Source organism: Poecilia mexicana, unplaced genomic scaffold, assembly GCF_051168715.1.
Source record: "Poecilia mexicana isolate PSO_F unplaced genomic scaffold, ASM5116871v1 scaffold_23, whole genome shotgun sequence".
NCBI classification, from domain to species: Eukaryota; Metazoa; Chordata; class Actinopteri; order Cyprinodontiformes; family Poeciliidae; genus Poecilia; species Poecilia mexicana.
The window spans coordinates 6,306,392-6,328,030 of NW_028263392.1; the positions used below are offsets into that span (position 1 = coordinate 6,306,392).

Sequence of the window (21,639 nt, forward strand, 5' to 3'; positions counted from 1 at the left end):
TATCAATTTCAAATTCAGTGGTCCAACACTGACTGCTGCCCCTCTTGTTTCTGTTTCCTTTTAGATCTTCTCGATTTTCTCTGTTTATTTTAAGAGAAAACAAAAAAAATTCTAAGTAATCTAAAACTGTTTATTTGAGCTTCATAGATAAATACCAGAGCATGTCGGAGCAGCATGTTCAGTCTCTGGAGGTAGACACCGACACCACAGAGAGAAACCAAGTAAAACGTTTTGGTTGTGTGTTTTATTTTATTTTTTTTTTTGAAAGAGCAGCTTCCTGAATTAGTCCACCCTGCCTCTGCCAATACTGGGTCACGGGAAACACCTTGCAGCATCATATCACATCGCAGCTGCATCTGTGTCTGTTTGTTTTCGTTTCCCTTTCACCCACTGGGGGTCTGATTTTTCTTTTTTTTTTACACTGCCAAGATGGGATGCTTGCTTTGTGCTGCAGGTCTTTTTGCTGCTCAGCTGGTCTGAATGTGTCCAACCAGCTCTGCTGGATTCTGTCCTAAAGCGTTTCCACCCAAACAGGGATTTTCTAGTATTTCTAGTGGCCTTTAGAGCATCCTTACATAATGTCGTGGCATTAAATAAGCAGATGGGACATGAAGCCCCTGGATGTTTAAGTGAGCAATTGACCATTCTTTTCTATGGGTGCTTTAAGGCATCCATTTAGAGTTAAAATGATATAGATTTATTGCAGTCGCGCTCGGACATCAACCTTTTGTTTCAGCTCAAAACACAACTGCGGGCTATTTTTAAATTTCTCCTGCAGCCACGAATTAAAAATATCTTGAAAGGCAAGCTTTCCTGGAATGAACTGACCCAATTGGTATTAACATTATATCCTTTGACTTAAAGAAAAAACAAACCCAGAAATAATCAGAAACTTATGTACTATTTGTTGCTAGTTTCACAATTGGTTACTGTACTACAGTAACTTCTGTCCACTTTTTTTTTTATTTTTTATTTTTTTATTTTTTATTTTAACCACAAACTGCTAGATAAAAGTAGCAGGACCAAATGAAGGCCTAATCATCCTCCCTGAACCATAGTGTCACCCAGACCTCACAGCAAACCATATGTCTGTTGTCCTGGACACTCCGGTGTGTCCCGTGGGTCCTAATATTGCATTAACATGCACAGTTTCCATGCCAGCAGCCTCATAAAGAGACAGCATCCATCTTGTAAAGTAAGGACAAACAGGTGAGGGAGAAATTGAAATGAAAATCACTTGAAATTCCCTTCAAACAAGTGCATTATTTTCTCCATTAGCCATAAATGCACACATGAAACACACAGGTATCTTGAGAATTTCTTTTTTCTTTTTATCTCTACCTTAAAGTAGTTCTCTCAGGATTTATCAGTGCAGATGTCAAACATCCACACAGTGGAACTGGGCAGAGAAAGGGTTAGTTTGGTCAGTCCCAGAAAAGCCACTGTGCTGTTCTCTCTGGCAGTACCCCCCGTTCCAAATCCTAATCTAATCTGTGGTAATCTTGTCCCAAAAAGAAAAAAAAAAAAAAAAAAGCATGTGAGCACTTGATACACTCCCCACGAGCTCGTAAAACGACCTTCTGTCCTTTAGTGCAATCCAGAGCTCTTGCCAGACAACATCCATCTAATAAACCTGAGCTGATCAAAAGCCGCGCTGTGGCCCGTTTAGGGGGGGTCAGTGAAACTGAACTGCAATAGAAGCAATGTAGAGCAGCATCTCAGAAACTCCTGCAGCTCCTGATGCATCAATAAAATTCTTTCTAATCTTCTTAGTGCTGTGATACATCTTCTCTTTGATCCGGAGATAAAATCAACCTCAGATAAAACGCAATTTTAAAGATATCTTGATTTGATGATGATAATGGTGAATTTGTAAAACTTTGGGCGTCATCAAGTTTCCAAGGGACTCCAGTCTTTTAAAAAAAAGTTACAGGGAAGAATAATGTGGGAAAGGAGATTTGACCTTCTTTTAAAAAAAGTAATTAAAAAAGAAGCTGACCTTTAAAGATTTGAAGTTGGATATGAATCAGAAGCACATTATGCTTTTACTCTTTCACACCCACACATGTGACCGGTCTGAAGAAGAGGAGGAGGAGAGCACTGAGCCCTGTGTGAAAAGGGTAAGGAGAGAATAATGGCCATATTAGCCAGAACTACAGAGTCTTGTTGGAACCTGATGCTGTTATGTTAGCATCCGGATGAGAAGAGAGTCGGTTGGTTTGTCAGAGCAGCTGAAAGGACGCTCATCAGCTAATGGCGAGCATTCGCCAACGTTCAGCTGGCTCTTTAGTGGTGGAGGGGGGATTTTTGTTAAATGGCCCAAATTGGGTTCGGACAATTTCGGGATCAAAACTTTTGTTTCCCGTACGTGCATTTAAGTGTGTGTGCGCACGAGCTTCTTCTCTGCAAACCGTAACGTCGCGCAATAGACGCGTCTGTTCTGTGGTCTGCATTGTAGCGACGGGACTCAAAACAGTCGATTAGTTGGAGTTATTTAGCTCCACTTTGTTTCATAAACCTGTCTTCAAGGACAGTCTTTTTTCAAAGATGAACTGACGGAGAACGAGGGGGGGAAGTATGACACACGCTGCAGCTATTTATCAACTCTCCAAAGCTTCTTGCAACTTTCGTCATTTGTAGAATTGGCAAAAACCTCTGCCTTTGGTTAAAAAATAAAAAATAATGCTCTAAATTCTGTTTGGCATTCAATAGTGGTTTTATTTTTTCAGTCTCTGACATTTAATTCTCATCCACTCGGATGTTTAGTCCTTGTTGCAGGATTTATTGCCTAATAGGTTAGCCATTTGTTCTCTGAATGACTATCAGCAGATGAATTATGATGTGTCTGGCTATCAGCTCTGATGTAAGAGTGGAAAGAAAGTGATAGGATCACGCTCAGTTTAGTGATCTGGCTGCAGAGCGTGGCCTCATTTCAAAGAGCTCGTATGACTGCGGTACCTTGTGTGGCCTTGTTTGATTTGATAATAAACTTATTGTTTCCTTTATCTTTCAAAGAGAGAGAAAACTCAAAGTTAGGCTCTCTGTACGCACAACGACAGTGCTGCCGTTCTATCATCTTTGGTTGACTTTTATTGTTTTAATTTTGTAACTTTTTATTTTAAAAGCTGATTTTTATTGATTTAAAAAAAAATTCCAGAGTTTTATAACTTTTCCTTCACAATTTTTTTCAAGCTTGTAGCTCACCAGTAGTGCAATCAAAATAGTATTCAATAAAACATACGTGAGAGGAAAAAACCCTCCATAAACCAGTGGCCAACCAAGACAAAACTTTTGAATGAAAAGTATCATAAGGCGTAAATTAGAAGTTCCCAAATTCCGCCTTTCGAAGCAGTCCCGATTTATTTTAAAACCAAGAAAATTTGTGTAAATCTCACTTTTCTACACGTAACCAGTGTCTTTTATTTAGTTTAGCTGCAACTAATGTCACTTTCAAAACCTTTTTGGGGTAGGCCTGTTGCGATAAACGATAAATCAATTAATCGCACGATAAATTAAACCTATCGACCTCATTTTAATTATCGGCTTTATCGTCTCTTTCTGTCTTTTTTTTCTTTCTGTTGATGGTACTGAATGAAAAAAGGCTCAACTCCGGTGCTCTTCCTTAGTGTAATGTTCAGCGCACACTACACGACTTGTTGGCGGACTGTCGGCCCATTTCCAAAACCTTACAGAAATCCTAGGTATAACGGTTCGATCGGGTTCGTCGTGCCCTGTGGTGTCCAGCCACATGGGCACAAAATAATGGCTACAAGTCCAGTTAACTAATTTTAAAACCAGGTATTAATCAATGCTTTACTAGAATCTACCTGCAATGCATGTGGCTAGAGTCAGCGTAAAGTCCTGACTGAATGAAAATCATTATAACCTATTTATGTCACGTTAACGAAGAACAGCTGAAAAGTTACCGGGTTTATCAACTGCGGTAGCAATTTGGCTCCAACTCCTCTCCTTGTCATTTCTATATTATTTGCATGAAATGTTGAATAAATATTAATGTTGTTTCCACATATCATCTCCAATGTCCGCTGGACTTCGGGTTGTGCCGTGTCAGCTGTTTGGGATTCTCCTCCGTAATTTCCCCTCAGAAAGCGCGGAGAATCTACGCTTTCTGATTGGCTACCCGTCACATTCAGCGTTAAGCTCCCAGTCGGGGAAAACCCCTGATTTAGATCGGAGCGGCCACGACGATCTACGTCACACAACAGGATGATCGGTTACGAAATCACCAGCGACAATCTTAGATCGGCCAACGTTCTAAGATTATCGTAAGGGGAAAGTAGGGGCAAAAAATCGTGTAGTGTGAACTATTGCATCAGGTAGTCGGATGTGCCCAACTTCTCTATTTAAATCTCGTGATTACTGTATACATATTATGAAATCTGTATACAAGATAGTATACAGATTTCATAATCTGCACTCTTTTGGTTGAATGCCGTATTTATTTCCACTTTGGCTTTATGTTGTTTAGTTTTTATTCAAGCACATTTTTTGTTAATGGAGACTGAGAATCCATTTTATTTTTGTTTTTGGTTGTTTTGTTTATTTAGTTTATCAGTTCCAGTGTTACGTGTTCTTTTGAAAATAGAATGTATCTATCTATGGCAGGAAATCGCATGCATTAGTCATTTCCACTAAATCAGTGTCAAAAGGTCTTGAAACAATATTATCGTCTATCACAATAATTTTTTAGACAATTTAATCGCTCAGCAAAATTTATCGTGACAGGCCTATTTTGGGGTCTTTTTTTTTGAGGGAGTTCATCTACAATGAGTTTTCTTGCAGCTACACATGTGGTGGCTGGATTGGAAGTTAAAACTACTTAACATCTCTCTCATTTGGCTCAGAGAAAAAACAAGTTGTTGCCGCTCGTCCTTATGGGTAAATTGTGCAGGAAGAATCCTTGAAGGGAACGGTTATTATACAATTAGCATGGTCTATGGACCACAAAAAAAAAAACAAGAAACCGTGGTGAAAGTATGCTTTTTTTTTTTTTTTTTTTTTTTTTACACCTGAGAAAAGTTTATGCTCACAAACAACACCTGTGGTCAACAGATTCCACTAGAGCGATCTGTTGTGTTGTGAACTCTAAAACCTTGCTCATTGCACATAGTTCCACAAAAAGATGTTTTTTGATTTCAAGATTTTGATGTTTTAAATCTCTAACGTATGACAACACTTGAGCTTTACATGCGTCTCAAGCGTCGTTTTGATTCTGAATCCCTGTTCTTTGTCTTCTTCTCAGATCCAGTTTGCAGACCAGAAACAGGAGTTCAACAAGCGCCCGTCTAAGATCGGCCGGCGCTCTCTGTCCCGCTCCATCTCCCAGTCCTCCACCGACAGCTACAGCTCAGGTAAACAAACAGCCTGGCAGACACTCAGTCACCGCAACCCGCCGCTTATCGGACATCCCTGACTTTACAACACTTATTCTGCTGATTCCACCTGGATGAATGGTTGACTAACTTTCCCCCCCATCCCCCCGGTCTCCTCATCAACCATCTCTGTCCTCGCTCTCACAGTCTAACCTGTGGTTCTCATGAAACTGTGGGCTCTGTGTTAGCGGATTAGCTGCCGGTGGTCTCCAGAGCGCATGCAGGAATTTATTGGAATGGGAAACCAAAAAAAGTAAATAATAAAATCTTGTATCTTATGCTATAGCAGGAAGAGGCTACAGAGTTGAGCTTTAGATTGATTAGCTGTTGAAATATTAATTAGTGAAAGAGGAAATGACTTAGAAAATTGATGCACAAACAACTGCTTCAATATTAACTACTCAACCTACTTTCTGTAGTTTATAACTAACGGGACCAGCACCTTTGTGAACAATTACTCTGCCCTTTCTGGGAAAAACTGTTACTCTTACAGGTACTTGGAGTCAGATGGCACACTTTACAAAAACACTAATTTACCCGATTTCCTAGAACAATGACGGAGCGGAGAGGTCACAAAGTCTGAGGAATGGCTGACACCAGGACCCTGTTCTCATTCGTAATGCTCACTGCTCTTAACCTTTTGACCTCCCTCCATCATGGGCGTTTTCGTAAACATTTAAATGCTTTTCTGCGTAATCTGCTCTGACTTGTGCTTTTTGATACCCCGCTGCGTGTCAGGAGTCAGAGCCTCCAATGAAGCCATTAACGTAATGAATTAATCTGCACCATGGCGCTCCGCTTTGCCAAATGGACATTTGGACGCTGAGTCACACTTAGAGGAGGGGAAGTGATGGACGCCCCAAGATCAGAGGTGCTTTAAAAACAGTCTTTGCCGCTCTGCGCTTTTAGTGAGACAGTTTGTCGTGTTAGAGCGACAAGACCTTTGAGTGTTGAATTGGGATTTTATTTGCAGTGGTAGGGTGATGATGCACAGATTAAAAAGGCTTGCAGAGATAAGAATCTGTGTATTCCTCCCCCTTGAGTCGATATAAAACCATGTTTTGCTGCAATTAGAGCTTCAGATTATTTTGAAGTTATATCTATTTAACATATAGGGGAAAAAATTTTTCATTGTCAGTTTTTCCATTGCAAAACTCTCAGGCTGCATGGAGTGCCTCTGAACATCCATTTTCAACCCACATTTTCTCAATTAAATTTAATCCAAATTTCATTAGGCCATTTTTATACACAAACTTTACTTGAAAGCAGGTTTTCTCCAACCTGTGGCTCTTGCGGCCTTATTAAGAGTGACTCTTAATGACTGGCGTAGAAATAAAAAAGGACCAGCCAATATTGTTGAAATTTAGATTGAAAAAATGTTAAAATTCTGCATTTGTTCTCTTTTTCCCCCACAATAATCACATTTTCACAAAAGTACCAGCAATATGTTCTTGGATCTGTTTTTCTTGTTGTTAAATTGGAATCTGTTAATTTTAAGTATCATTTTTCATCCTACAGATAAAAAACCATCCTCTTTTTGTTAAATTTTATATTTATCTTGATTTTAAATTGTAAAAATATAAATAAAATGCTGGTTCATTAAAAATGACAACAAATTTCCTATAGTAAGTATTTATCTAAAATTATAAATTGCCTCTTTTTCAAAAAGTTGTGACATTATTGGCAGTAAATGAGATTTATTAGGCCATCATTTTCTGTAGATCTAATGGGTAAGAGGAGATTGTTTTGTCATGTTGTCTGCCACACTATCAAATCACAGCAAATGTCTCTATACTTTAAAACATAAAAGCCAACAGAGTAACACTTGGTGTAATTATGATCCTGCACGAACGGCACAGAGTGAAAGTTTGCAGCCGCAGCGTGACGCCTGGCAGACGCGCTGTCTCTCTGTTGTTGCTCGGTAACGGGAGAAGCTATGTCAGACGGATTTATCATCACTTCTACTGGGTGATCCAGAAAGCTTGGCCTGGTCAAGTTTGAATTACAGGGTATTAAGAAAAAAGGCCTGTGCTGCGAAACCTTTCTGCAAAGCCAGGTTTAGCTTGCTGAAAATAAGCACGTTGTGTCCTTTTCCTCCACTGACGTTTTCACGTGCAATCGCTTGCAGCGGCGTCGTACACAGACAGCTCCGACGATGAGACCTCACCCCGGGACAAACAGCAGAAGAACTCCAAAGGCAACGGAGATTTCTGCATCAAAAACATCAAGCAGGCCGACTTCGGGCGCAGAGAGATCGAGATCGCAGAGCAAGGTAGGACCAACACACTCGGAAGGAGTTTGATCACATGGACGCGAAACAGCGCAGGGCTAAACACGCAGATAGCATCATTTAGCATCTGCAGCTCCTTCATCTGGACGACTGGATGGATTAGAGCTCAGCTAATGAGATTAAAGCTGGGAATTCCTTTTACCTTCCAGCTAATTCCAACTTCCGCTTTGTGTGTGTTTCCCTCTCCGCCAGAGATGCCAGCACTGATGGCGCTGAGGAAGCGAGCTCAGGGGGAGAAACCCCTCGCCGGTGCCAAGGTGGTGGGCTGCACGCACATCACCGCGCAGACCGCCGTGAGTGGCACGACAAAAATAAATGGCAACGTGTTGACGTCTTCAGTCTGGCAAAAATGCCAAACTCTGCAGCTTTGTTTTTTTCTCTTTCTCAGGTGCTGATGGAGACTCTGTCAGCTCTGGGCGCTCAGTGCAGGTGGGCAGCATGCAACATCTACTCCACCCAGAATGAAGTGGCTGCAGCTCTGGCAGAAGGAGGTGAGAACAGTTTGAAAGCCTTCAGTCTAAAATTTTTCTATCTCTTCTTTCTTGTCACGTTTTTCTCAACTCTGCAATCTTCACTTCCTTCCACTCCGCAGGTTTCAGCGTGTTTGCCTGGAAGGGTGAGTCAGAGGACGACTTCTGGTGGTGCATCGACCGCTGCGTCAACGTGGAAGGCTGGCAACCCAACATGGTAGCAACCGTCTTTTTTTTCTTCTTTTTTTTTTACGTAGTTTTTGACGCATGTGCAATGCAATAAAAAAGGAATTTAATTGTTTGTTCATCTTTAAGTTATTTATGTTACTGTATAAAATGGCTCAAGTAGTCGAATGAAAAATCGGATGAATTTGCCAAATTTATTTCAATTTTATCCAATTTATCATTAGAGTAATCGATTACTAAAATAATTGTTAGTTGTAGACATAATCATATCAGACCATCTCCACCCAAACACAAAAGCCTTTATAATGTTTTTTTTTTTACCCGACATAATCATGTTACTATGTGTTGGTCTGTCACATAAAATGCATCTATGTGACCAAAAACACCATTTTCTTTCCTTTCTTTGAATTTATTCTTAACATCTTTTCATATTTTTCTTCCTAACGTCTTTATTTTGACTCAATTTTTCTCCCCAGATCCTGGATGACGGCGGAGACCTGACGCACTGGATTTATAAAAAGTACCCCAACATGTTCAAGAAGATCAAGGGCATCGTAGAGGAGAGCGTTACTGGCGTCCACAGGTAGGATAAGCAGCGTCCATATCTCCTCTTCTTTTCACATGATTCTTTTTCCTAATGCTAAATATTACAGACATGTTTTAGTTGAAAGATGATGAAACTGATTTTCTGTGCCTTTAAGGTTTAAAATATTTGTGAAAACCTGCACAGTAACAGAATAAGGCCCTATTTGCATCCACTGTCAAGTTTGGGAACATTGCCATCTAGTGGTGGAAAGTGGTACACATTTTTATCTGCACTCAGCTTGATACAAACGATTTAAAATAGAAAGTACATTTGAATCTCTTTATGTTTGGATTCTATTTTTAGTTGTGCCATCAAAAAGATCTAATAAGAAATTATGTGTAAGTTCAGGTTGTACCAATTGTCCAAGGCGGGGAAGCTGTGTGTTCCAGCCATGAACGTCAACGACTCTGTTACCAAGCAAAAGTTCGACAACCTTTATTGCTGCAGAGAATCCATCTTAGACGGGTATAAAACATGTTTTCTTTCCTTACAAATTGCTTCCAATGGTAGAGAAGCAGCAGCACTGAAACGTGTATCTGTGTCTCCAGCTTGAAGAGGACCACTGATGTGATGTTTGGAGGCAAACAGGTGGTGGTGTGTGGATACGGAGAGGTAAGGTTAACGGTTTTAAGTCGCATGTGTTCCTCCTGGTGTTCTGCTAAAAATGAGAAAACTCACGCTAAAAATTTAAATATGTATTCAGTGAAAAAGTTTGGATTTTCTCTGATCAACAAAGGTATGGAAATATAGGTCCAACACTGCTAATGTTTGGCACAGTGTCACTTTGCTTTCCGTCACCAATCACAGCAGGATGTTTGAGTACTTTTGAGGAAAAAGTTGATTTAAATTGCCAGCAAAGCTAATTTTTAAGAATGGTCCTGAAATGTTCAACAGGTGGCAGTCAGAGCTTTGGGAAAGCGGTTCAAACAAAATTAGCCATACCTGAAACACATTTTGATGTGTGTTTTGGTTTATAGAAATGTTGGAACGCCTAATTGTGTCCAACTTTTAACCATCTGACTCGAACTGTTGGTTCTGATTGAAAGGAAATTGAGAACAACCAAGCCAAGCCAACTCCACTCTGCCAGAAACTGGAAGCTACAGAAATGTCTGGAATAACCCAGACCTCAACTCTATTAAAAATTCACAGCCTGGTTGAATGAGAGAAAATACACAGTAATCAAACGTGCCCACCCAATACTTGTTAAAAATCCTTGGATTAGTTCTTTGTATCATTTTCTGAGGCGTCACTGTCTGTGTTATTATTACATCACAGTAGACTGCGACTGCACCGATCACAGCTCTAGCCCTGCTATTTGGGAATGCTGTGTGCATTTCTGCCCTGCGTTTCTCTGTAACACACTGCATGCACCCCTGTTAACTGTAAATGACCAGTTCTTCTATTTTCACCTCCCTCAGGTTGGAAAAGGTTGCTGCGCTGCCCTCAAAGCCATGGGCTCCATCGTCTACGTCACAGAGATCGACCCCATCTGCGCCTTGCAGGCCTGGTAATCTTTAGTTTTTTCTTTATTTTGGCTCACTTAGGTTGCAGGAAAGTCACTTTTCACTATTACTGCAGCTAACAATTATTTTAGTAATCGGATTATTCTAGCGATTAATCGATTAATCGGATTTTAAAAATTTGGCACTTTCTGCACATTTTCTGTTTAACGTCTTTGTCTTTTATACAATATTAGAAAAATGCAAACAAATATTTCAACTCCTTTTTAAAATGAGAAAATAAACATTGTATTGCCTAAAGTGCAATGGCAAAAGATGCATGTGCACCTAAAAGAAAAAATTCTTCTAACATCAACATGTGAAAAGCTCAGCCCTCTTTACTCAACTTATCAGTGTAGGGCTGATCTGTTGATTATTATTTATTTTTTTGGATTAACTGATTAATGATTACATAGCAAGAAGTGCTTAATTGTCTTACAGTATCTGAACCAGATGGAGCCAAAACTGTGCCGTTTGAATTCTGGGTAGAATATATTCACAGACACAGGTTTTTTTTTTAAATCTCAAATGCATAACTTGTATATTTCTTGTACAGTTTTGGTTTAGTTACTGCTCTGAGTATGTTCTTTCAGCAAATGGACATAATTGGAGGAACTATTAATCCATTCCTAAATTAGTTGGCAGCTATTTCAGTTAACTGATTAATCCTGTTTATTAAGTAATTAATGATTAATCATGATTACTGATTAATCATTAGTGATTAATCATCTGTTTTTTTCTTAGCATGGATGGCTTCAGGCTGGTGAAACTCAACGAAGTCATCAGACAAGTGGACATCGTCATCACCTGCACAGGTTGGCAGCCGCTGATGTTGACATTCTGCTAATCTAGTCAGGGTGCAGAAGTTCACAGTTTTTGTTGCGTCTTGTTCAAGGTGACTAGACGGGTCACTGAGTCAGCGAAATCATCTGCAGTGGTCGCTAATAAAGCTCTGAACCTCGAGGGCGAGGGAGCCGACGCTGACCTTTGGATTAGAGCAGAGAATTACTGGTCGCCACTTCATTACCAAATATCGCCCGTCAGGGTTGAAGCGGAGGCTCTGCAATCATAGCGAGTTGCACAGGAACAAGGCAGCCTTAAAAAAACAACTAAAAAACTAAACTTAAAAAAAACAACAAAAAAAACTTTTTCCCTGAATTAGGTGAAAATAGCGACGTTGACAACCCAGCTGTGTGGAAGATTAGTGTAAAAATCCAATTGTTTTTTTGTTTTTTTTGGTGAATATAGAGAACATTGAGAAAGTTTAGTTTCCTTTGAGGTCCATTTCCATAATAGCACACCAACAAAAAGAAGTGTATAATCATAAAGTAAAAGGGAAAATGATGAACCTCTACCACCTTTGAACATCAACAGGTTTTGGCCATTCTTCTTTGCTTAATTACTCAGTCTTTATCAGATTAGATGGAGAATTGAAGTCTTTTTTTTTTTTTTTTTTTTTATTACAGATTTTCAATTAGATTTATTTTTGCGCTGTGACTGCTCTGTTCCAACATGTTCATACTTTTCGAGCCTGTAAGAAGTTTTTCTTCTTTATGGTTTTCAGCGTTTAGTCCAGTCCCTGCATCAACATGACCAGCTTCAAATCCCCACCCAATCACACTAAAATACATTTTTAGTTTCTAGTTGTGAAGGATAGAAATAAAGTTTGAGGGATGTAAATAAATTAGAAATCTTTGTAGGCTCAATAAACTGCCATTTGAACTTTGACCCCTGTTACTTTGTGTCTGTAGGTTTTCTAACTTAAAATATTTCACAAAGAATATTTTCTCATAGTTTTAATGCCAAAAGAAAATTCTTTAAACCCTCAGATCCTTTCAGCATGTTGAGCCAACTCTAACTGAACTCCATTTCCAGACCTAATTATCTTTGCTCACTTTCTAAGATAGGTAATTAAATTATAAATGACAGAGGCAGACTTGGTTGTCTTATGCTGACCTCATATGATATATATATATATATATATATATATATATATATATATATATATATATATATATATATATATATATATATATATATATATATATATATATATATATATTAATTATTTTTTTTTAAGTGTGCTCTTTTCCTGCTCCTTTTCTCAGATTGAATCACTCGTTCACCTCTTCTTCACTAGGTAACAAGAACGTTGTGGTGAGAGAGCACCTGGACCGCATGAAGAACGGCTGTATTGTCTGCAACATGGGGCACTCCAACACCGAAATCGATGTGGTGAGTTTGCAACTCTTAATGACGACGTCGGAAGCCTTTAACAATGCCTGCTTCTCTTACTGTTTATGTTGCAGTACTTTGTAAGAAATTTGGAAATGTGTTTTAGTTTTTGGGCTTTTAAGTCAATTAATTATTTGATCCATCCTAATAGCTGGGGAAAAGATCATCTTCCACATGTAGAGGCTAAAATGACCTTAAATTGTTTTCGTTCGGCAGGCCAGCCTGCGGACCCCTGAACTAACCTGGGAGAGGGTTCGCTCACAGGTGGACCACATCATCTGGCCCGATGCCAAGAGGATAGTCCTGCTGGCAGAGGTGCTTTACTCTCCGCCTAAAAACGTCCAAACAAATCCTATCGGTCTGACTTCTTGCTGTGAACTGCATTGCGGACTTAGCTGATTCATGTTAGTCGGAGAACGGTTAAAGATGCAGAAAACAGATCTGGTTGCATCCAGATGTATGAAGTTAGCGTAAAATATGTATCAGGGCACGTGTCGCCTGGATAAGAAGTGGCGTATTTGTGAGTGAATCATGAGCCATGACAGAATGAGAGCAGCTCAGCAGGGCCGGCCGAGCTGCCAGCTCCTTGGAGCCGACGAATCTGAACCCGTTTGATCTGAAACAGGTTGGAACCACATCAGTGAACCTGGAATTAAAAGCTTGTTTTGTTTCATATTTCTATTATGATTTGCAGGCGTTCCTCTAAGACAGGGGTGCCCAAAGTCGGTCCTCGACAGCCGGCATCCTGCATGTTTTAGTTCACTCCCTGGTTTAACACACCTGCATCAAATTATGGCTCCTTAGAAGGCCTAAGGAGAACATTGACTTGCTGAGAAGGTTGTTGCTATCACTAGGGAGAGAACTAAAACATGCAGGATGCCGGCCCTCGAGGACCGACTTTGGGCACCCCTGCTCTAAGACCTTTAAAAAAAAATAAAAATAAATTCTCTACTTCAACCTGTGTACTTGACTAATTCGTTTCAGTCACCATTATCACTCAAGGGACGTTAGGAAGTGTCACGGTACAGAACACTGTTATTTCTGCATTCCTGAGAAGTTGAGGGAACTGTGCCACAATAAAAAAAACATTGAGCATCTCCATCTGACATCCCCTCTTCTGAAAATATTTGAATATATTTAACTGAAAATGCAACCAGAAATGAATCTAAGTGGGGGGGGATTATCCGACACTAAGCTAGGTATGCATCGAAGCCAAACTATATTAACTAGCTTCTTTACTGTTGTTCAAACACAACATACTTTAACATTAGGGTTGTTTTTCACAGGCTTGTGAAAAACAACATGAAACTTAACCTCCTTTTGGTAGCTTCCTATTGTGTTTTCTTTCCCTCTACTTCACTGCTGAGAGCAGCGCAGCACACAGTAGTTGCGCCAGCAGTGTCACCTTTTCAAAGTAGATTAAGTTTTAATGTTCCATGATGATTAATTTCATTTCAAGCTCTGATTATGGTTAGTTTAAGTGAACAAATACAGACCATATATGTAGGTAAACATCCCGTGTGCTTTAATTGTTTTAGCAAATGTTTAAACATCTTCATTCTGAAGGTGTGGCAGCTTTTATTTTGCCTCAGCAGTGCACTGTAATCAGTTACATGTAGAGGAAACCCTGATATGTAAAAATTAGGTTTTTACTCAGTTTGGTCTTGGTAAAAGCTTGAGCAACACCAAGCCAGCAGAAGTGTGTTTCTAACGGGGGTTTTTTTGTGTGTGTGTGTGTGTGTGTGTGTGTGTTTTTAATTTTCTCTCCAGGGCCGTCTGCTGAACCTGAGCTGCTCCACTGTGCCCACGTTTGTGCTCTCCATCACTGCCACAACCCAGGTACATTTCTGTTGTTTTAACTGATTTTCTTTCTCTCTTTCTTTTTTTTTTTCTACATTTACAGCTCTCTTTTTTCCGTGACAAACTGAGAAGTCTGCTCAAACATGTTTATGTGATTTGTTTCCCTGCAGGCTCTGGCCCTGATAGAGCTCTACAACGCCCCCGAGGGACGGTACAAGCAGGATGTTTATCTGCTGCCCAAGAAAATGGGTAAAAATGTCTTCAGTTTAATGTTATTAAAGACGGATCATGCATGCTGATAGAGAAGCCTGGTAAAGAAAGGCAGATGTAGGTCGCTCTGTCAATGAATGTAAAAGGGCTTGTATAAGAAAAGGAAGACAGTAGTTACCCTGGATTTCCTTTTTCAGATTCTAATTTTTCAGGTCAGATCCTACAAAATGCCAAGATATTTACTCTCTCTGTTTTTTTGTTTTTTTTCCCTGCTGCCCAGATGAGTATGTGGCCAGTCTACATCTCCCGACGTTTGATGCGCATCTCACAGAGTTGACTGATGAGCAGGCCAAGTACCTGGGCTTGAACAAGAACGGGCCCTTTAAGCCAAACTACTATAGGTAAACTGCTCCAAAATGGCCGCTTCCACTCCACATCAGCTGCAGCTTTTATTGCATAAAATACATGAAAGTTTGTGGTTTTTAGCCGGACAGAAGTTACTGAATTTGCTTCCTTCTGTTCATTTTCTGATTTGAGCTTTCTATTGTTGTCTTATGTTTTGTTTTTTTCTCCAGGTATTAAACCATTGAGTTGAATGAGGAGATATCAGTTCTCCATGTATCGCACGGACTCAGAGGGAGAAGAGGAGGGGGATAGAAGGATAGACGGCATAGTCAAAACACCTGCTTTACATCTGGAGCAAAGGAGGGGCCCTAACTTTTCCTGTTTCCTGCTTTATTTTATTCCCACCCGCCCACAGTAATAATCGTATTAATAAAAAAAAAAAATCACTCCTCTCTGGAGCCACTCTCGCCTCTCGCTCCTCGTCGAACAAGAGTCGTTTTACTTTCTCCGCCATCTCTCTTTAGATGCGTCGAGTTGTACGTTAGTCCTCTTTCCTCCCTCCACGGCGCCAGAGTTTTGATTCTTTGTCTCCTTAAAAAGATGAAACACAGACTCTGTAAGCAAAATTTTGATTGTTTTTCTTTCTTTACTTTTTTTTTTTTTTTTTTTTAAATAGGTGTGCAACTGAAGATTTAGTCATGGACAATTCTTCCCTTTTTTTTGCTGTTTATTTTTTCCCTCCCTCATCGTCTTTCGTTTTCTACCTTTTGATTTTCAAAAAACAAAACAAAAATAGGGCGGGTTGCAGATCTTGTGTGAGGGCCTCAGGGGTCCAATCATATCTTGTATTTTAAAGCTTTTTTTCATTTGTATAAACATGACTGGATGTTGACTTGCTCTCCTCACCCGTCTCTTAAACCCACAGTGGAACCATCTCATTGGCTGCTCTTTTGGTCTCCAGCTGCTCACAACACACCAGTGTTGAAGTCACAAGTATTTAATCATTTTCCTTTCTTTTTCCTTTTCTTTAACAAGAATGACTATACTGTAGTAGAAGCATGGCAGATTGTCAAATCATTACAAAGGTATACTGTATATTTAGATATTTATATAGAATTTAAGATTTTTCTATCTTTCCTTCTAATATTTCATTTTTGACCGAATCGTCGTGTCGCACAGAGAAGCAACTAAATGTTCTAATCATCTGTAATAAATGTACTCAAACCCTCATTCTGAATACTGTGACAGAGTATTTACATAGCATGAAGCAGTTTGTTGCAGGTACTCCATAAAAAGTATGGCGCTAATTTTTAATTTTAATTTTTTTTTCTTGTACTTGTCATACAACAACATCAACAGGTTAAGGGTACTGAAATTTGTCAATTACTCGCCAACATTCTGACCGATGATTGTTTTTATCCTCATCACAGAAGCACATTCTTCTTCATGTTTGGAGATCAGATTTTGCAATGACTTTCCATCCACTATTGAAGTTTTTTTTTTTCTTTTATAATTGTGTTATAAGATGCAATCACTATTAACCTCTCATCTGCACAATCTTCAATGCTTAACCAGATGGAAACACAAACCAGTGTCGCTATACTATATATAAAACAAATCCATCATGCTTCCCCTCCAGATTTTTTGACACCCCAAGTAAAGCTACAACCTAAAGCCTTAAATTAATCTTTCATTTCTTTTTTTTTTCATTGTCCCTTGATCAGTGTTTAAATACCTTTTTTAAATCGGAAAATACGACTTCCTGTTCCTCTGCTGTATAACGATGATAAAGCACAGATGACCATTTCCAGTTTCCTGTGAACATTTCCAGATCTTCTTCCATGACACAATAGATTGAAGCTAGAAATGCATTTGTACTTCCTGTTATCTTCTGTAATTCCTACTCTTTTGCAGCCTAAATTAAGAGCAGACATCTTTCTTTCTAAGGAGCTTCTTGCATTTTTTTTTTTTTTTGCATCTCCAAACTTCATTTGAAACACTTGCACTGAAACTAATCTTCTTTCTGTAACAACTTCAACACCAAAGACTGTTGTCAGCATGTAATAACAGCATGTTGCATTCGTTGGTCAGGTTAATGATTGGATTTTTGAGTTTCTGGCCACCAAAGTTGAATCCAGTCATTCTGAAAATTTGTTGGATTCTGATCAACAGCCAGTTTGTCTGCATCTCAAGTGAACATCAGTGCATTTAGTAAGCTAGAAGCAGAGGTGATGTCAAACTGTGCGAGTTAAAGCAAAGTAGCTTCAAAAAGCACTACATTCTTAGAGTTTTTAAACGCATATTTTTGGAATTAAATCAGTGAATTAAAATGAATAATTTTGTCTCCATGTGTATGAAAGATTGCATTCCCTTACCTTTAGTCTAAAATTTCACAAATCCACTATAATGGCAGAAATTGACTGTTTGAAAGGATAAAACAGAAATGGTACCACATTTGATTTAGCCTTCCCGTTATCCACTTTAAGTCTCTTGCTCTCACAGCCTGAATAAATTTAGACACGTCTCCTCTTCAGGAACTCTTTACACCCCACTCATTGAAAACGCCTAACTTCCAACGTCCCTCCTTCAGTAACGACTTCTGCACCGAAGGGTGTTGCTGTTGCCACAACTTGCACTCAACATGGTGTACGATATGCAAACGCCGTGAGGTCAGCACGTCTTTACCTTAGGCTTTTTGTTTGCGTCTTTACCCGGGGTGTCAATACTTTGTATAGAACCACAATCAGCCGATGTTTATCCCGATCAGAAAGCATTTCATACTGTGATGCGCACTTCAAGCTTATTTTTCCAACTCAGTGTTTGAACGAGATTTGTTTTGTTTTTTTATAATTCTTCACCCGTCTACAATTTATATCATTGATATCAAAAAGAGTTGAATAGTGGCCCAAAAGAAGTGTGTAATATAAAAATCTGTGATGCCACCTTAAAGCAAAACTCCTCCATTCTGTGTCGCAGTCGGTGTCTGTGCGTCCTTGTCTCCTTGTGCAGTTGAATCTCCACACAGGATTGTGTGACCCATTGTCTTAAGGCCTATTTCCCCCCACAAGCCCCCTTTAATTCTGTGAATGTGTGCTTATGAATGACGTGCGTGTGTGTGTGTGTTTGTCCATATCTTTTATGTTTTTATTTCTGTCTCGCAGGCCGTAGTTACTTTTTAACAGCTGCCTCAGGATCCTGACCTGCGGGTTAAGGGAGGAGAACTGTTTTAATATACGGTTAACTGGACGAGGGAAGACACCAGCATTGTTTATGTATATACAAACTATACAGATCTGACAAAAAATGTAGGTGTATAGTAAGGTGTAAAGAAGTCTCCTGTATTTATTGATGTAAATCCTCATACAGTACAAACTGGCTAAATTCTCAGTCATGCTTTAAGTTGTTGAAAACAAAAACAAAGTAAAAAATCTGAAGTGATCATGTTAGAAGATGAGCAATAATCTGTAATATTAATGAATAAAACTGTAAAAAGTGGAATGTGTTGTGTGTTTAATTTGTCCTGATGTCACTTAACGGAAGGTTAAGTTGTATTTGTTTGTCGGGGTAAAGGGGATCCATGTGTGCTGTTGCCTCAGTGAGCTCATCTGAGCCAGCAGCAGTCAGACGGCGCCATCTCTGACATCTCCAGAGCTGATGCATGACTCCAGTCTGAATCGGTGGTGTGAAACTGACTGGCATGCAGTGAGGGGGGGGTGGCGGACAGAATTTGAAGGGTTTTATTTTTATTTTTTTGGAAGCATTTCTTTGTTTTCCTAAAGATGCAAACTGTTAAACTCTGACTGCTTTTTAATAAATTCTTTTCCCTCCTCTGGATGGTGTCAGGCTGTTCACTTCCATTAAAACCGCCTGGCTCCAGCCATGAGATGAATCTGTTGCTTAAAATTCAGTAGTGTTAGCACTTATTTTAGTTCTATCAAAGGTGAAGGAGTATTTCTTATTTTATTATTTTTGTGTACTTTCTGATAGCGCAATGGTGTAGTACCTTATTTGTTTACTTTATAACTTTTATTTTAATGTGATTGTGGCAACAAGATGGTTCACATAAGCTGCTGTCATTCCCAGATTTAAACACGGTGGAGGCGGCATCATCCTGTGGGAATGTCCCTCTTCAGCAGTGAGGGAAGTTAATAGGAAAATTGACAGACCTTCCAGCAGGTTGATGGCCTGCTTGAAAGTCAACCTCCAGTTCAGAACCAGTTCGATGCACGAACATGTGTTTTTAATTAATTACTTTTAAAAAAAAATACGAATGATTACTTTGCGAGATAAATTTAATAACCTTCTAGGAAAACAAGTACGGACTTCAACAGATTTATTTGCCGTCTAAACCTTTGCTTCAGAGTAATTATGAGATTTCCTAGTGTAAATGAACGCATCATTGAATTCTACGCATCTACGTATCCTATCGTGAGTTTTTGGCCGGTAACGGAGTTACGGCTGAAGAAATTGAAACGGCGCAGTTTATTGGTGATAGATGGTGAAACAGCGCTAGATAAACATGTCAGCGAAGTTAAGCAGCGATTATGTAAGTAAAGTTTGTTCAGTAAATATTTCAGAGCTAACATTTTAGAGCTAGCCCAAAACAACCATAGCTGAATATTATTACACGTGATCATTTCCTGGTAGCGTCACCATGGCAACTCGGCTTTTTAATGCGAAGTTTTCGGACAAGAATGCAGTCAGTCATACTGGAAATATGATGCATGTAGGCAACAGATATATTTCAGCTAGAGGTTAAGTCACACCAACACCGAAATTAAATAATTTTGACCGAAAACAACGAGAAATGTTCAAATTTTGAACCTTTGAACAGAACATTTGTGTACTGGTTGTAACTTCCGACTAACCACAGTGATATGTTTATTTTCTCAGAGCCGAAAGCAAGTTGGGAAAGCTAAGAAAAGAGTTTACGAAAATAAGAATATTCATTTATTGAGGATTTCTTCCTTGAGAAGAAGAATAAAACGGAACCAGAAGCAAGTACTGACCAGGAGAAGAACACAGAACAAGGTAGGAGAATATTATCGTAGAAATGCAAGGGTTGCACATTAAGAGGGTTGGCACTTGTGAATATGAGCAGAAGTGCATAAGTTTGAGTCATTGAAAATGCAGCAGCATCTTGGCTGAATTTTCTGACGACAAAAGACTATAAAATGTGATAGCTGCAGATTTACTTAAAACAAAAGAAGACAAACTTGGTTAACCAATGTCGCTAAATAAAATTAGTTACATTACTTAAAAAGGTAGTATTTATTGAACAAAAAATATTGATTGCATTCAGAAAGCATATATGATCAAGAATATAAAAATAATAAATGCGTGTAACTACAATACAGATAAGCTGTCCAACACCGACGAAATCTGTGAGCCTCGTCCTGTTATTGCCATGTGTTTTCACTCCACCAGCTCTGCATATGGTTAATTGTACACCCACGTCAGCTTAGGTGATTTTCACAGTGTGGGCGCTGGTTGCAGCCAACCAAACAGGCCCCACCTCCTTACATCAATAATTCACTTTCTCTGCTGTGGGCAGGTGGAAGGGGGGTGGAGAGGTCACAGAGAGGTCTCCCACCACAAACGCATTGTGGATCGTTTAAAGTGGACGAGTCAGACGTGTGAACTCCTCTGAGCCACCAAGCTTTAAATATTCTGGTTCAGCTGTGTTGATTACAACATGATTCCCAAAGTACTGCATTTAGCTAAAAAAAAGAAAAAAAAAAAAAGAAGTGAAAACCAGTTAAATATCTAATACAGCTTTTAATACTGTTAAAAAAAACAAAAAAAAAACGTTAAAGCAAACAAATTTTCCCCAACAGGTGTCTAACAGGACAGCATTTTCTAAAACATGTCGGTCACTGAATGTTTAAAGATAAATTATTTTACTCAAAAATGTGCCACAAAAAACATTTGTAACAATTTTAGTACTTTGTAAAGAAACAAATCTAAACAATTTCACAAAAGACTTGTATGTGAATGTCGTTTCTGTGCATCTTTCTGAAATTAGAGATTGATCCAACATGTTGTTTATTTCAAAATATTTTTACTTCTTTTCCTTTTTGGCAGCTTGTCTGTTTTGGAGAAACATCTATGTCGCCTACATCAGATGGCATGGTATTTTATTGAAATTTCTAATCTTGTATTTAAAAAAAAAAAATCTTGTTCCTGAATATTTATGGTGTTTTTTCCTGAAATATGTTTAAAGAAATGTTTTCTCTATGTTCTATTCTTCCAGATACATGCAAGAATATAGTCCACTTTACTCTGATAACCTGAAATAAAATGTTATTTATGGGTCAAGGCTTGAATGGAACCCCTTTTTTACATCAAAGCAAAATCCTTGAGGTTCGACAAGACAAAGCAGACGCAAAAAATACACACAAGCGCTGATCAAGGAGTACTTTTTATGTTAAAAAAGTAAATAGTTAATAGCAAAACAGATTAAGGAAAAAGACAGTCCACATCTTATTCAACAGTGACAGAGCCATCTGTAGAAAGAGACCTAGTCAAAGTCCAAAGACACATAAATCCATTGTGTCCAACCAATGGGACAGAGCTTGATCTATTTTGCAAACAAGAGTGAACAAAACGGATCTTTTTCTAGAT

At 39.0% G+C, this 21,639-nt stretch overlaps 1 protein-coding gene and 1 long non-coding RNA gene across 3 annotated transcripts in view; both read left to right on the top strand.

Annotated features, from left to right (window-relative positions):
• The window catches only part of ahcyl2b (adenosylhomocysteinase like 2b), a 35,550-nt gene extending 17,037 nt beyond the window's left edge, over window positions 1-18,513 (top strand). Inside the window, exons 2-17 of one of the 2 annotated variants that reach the window (XM_014985036.2) lie at window positions 5,264-5,372; window positions 7,522-7,665; window positions 7,876-7,976; window positions 8,072-8,174; window positions 8,276-8,370; window positions 8,816-8,922; window positions 9,274-9,390; window positions 9,474-9,537; window positions 10,345-10,433; window positions 11,170-11,240; window positions 12,566-12,660; window positions 12,877-12,975; window positions 14,431-14,499; window positions 14,631-14,709; window positions 14,951-15,071; window positions 15,246-18,513. In XM_014985036.2, the coding sequence (XP_014840522.1) occupies window positions 5,264-5,372; window positions 7,522-7,665; window positions 7,876-7,976; window positions 8,072-8,174; window positions 8,276-8,370; window positions 8,816-8,922; window positions 9,274-9,390; window positions 9,474-9,537; window positions 10,345-10,433; window positions 11,170-11,240; window positions 12,566-12,660; window positions 12,877-12,975; window positions 14,431-14,499; window positions 14,631-14,709; window positions 14,951-15,071; window positions 15,246-15,252 (1,470 nt within the window). In that variant the 3' untranslated portion in view covers window positions 15,253-18,513. Of the gene's footprint in view, window positions 1-5,263; window positions 5,373-7,521; window positions 7,666-7,875; window positions 7,977-8,071; window positions 8,175-8,275; window positions 8,371-8,815; window positions 8,923-9,273; window positions 9,391-9,473; window positions 9,538-10,344; window positions 10,434-11,169; window positions 11,241-12,565; window positions 12,661-12,876; window positions 12,976-14,430; window positions 14,500-14,630; window positions 14,710-14,950; window positions 15,076-15,245 lie in introns of those variants that run through there. The other variant, XM_014985037.2, reaches the window with a different exon arrangement.
• A 1,325-nt stretch (window positions 18,514-19,838) lies between these two features.
• On the top strand, window positions 19,839-21,521 carry LOC148152484 (uncharacterized). Its single transcript, XR_015762184.1, has 3 exons — window positions 19,839-20,046; window positions 21,100-21,147; window positions 21,269-21,521. It is a non-coding gene; the product is annotated as an uncharacterized LOC148152484 (long non-coding RNA).
• The last annotated feature ends 118 nt before the right edge of the window (window positions 21,522-21,639 follow it).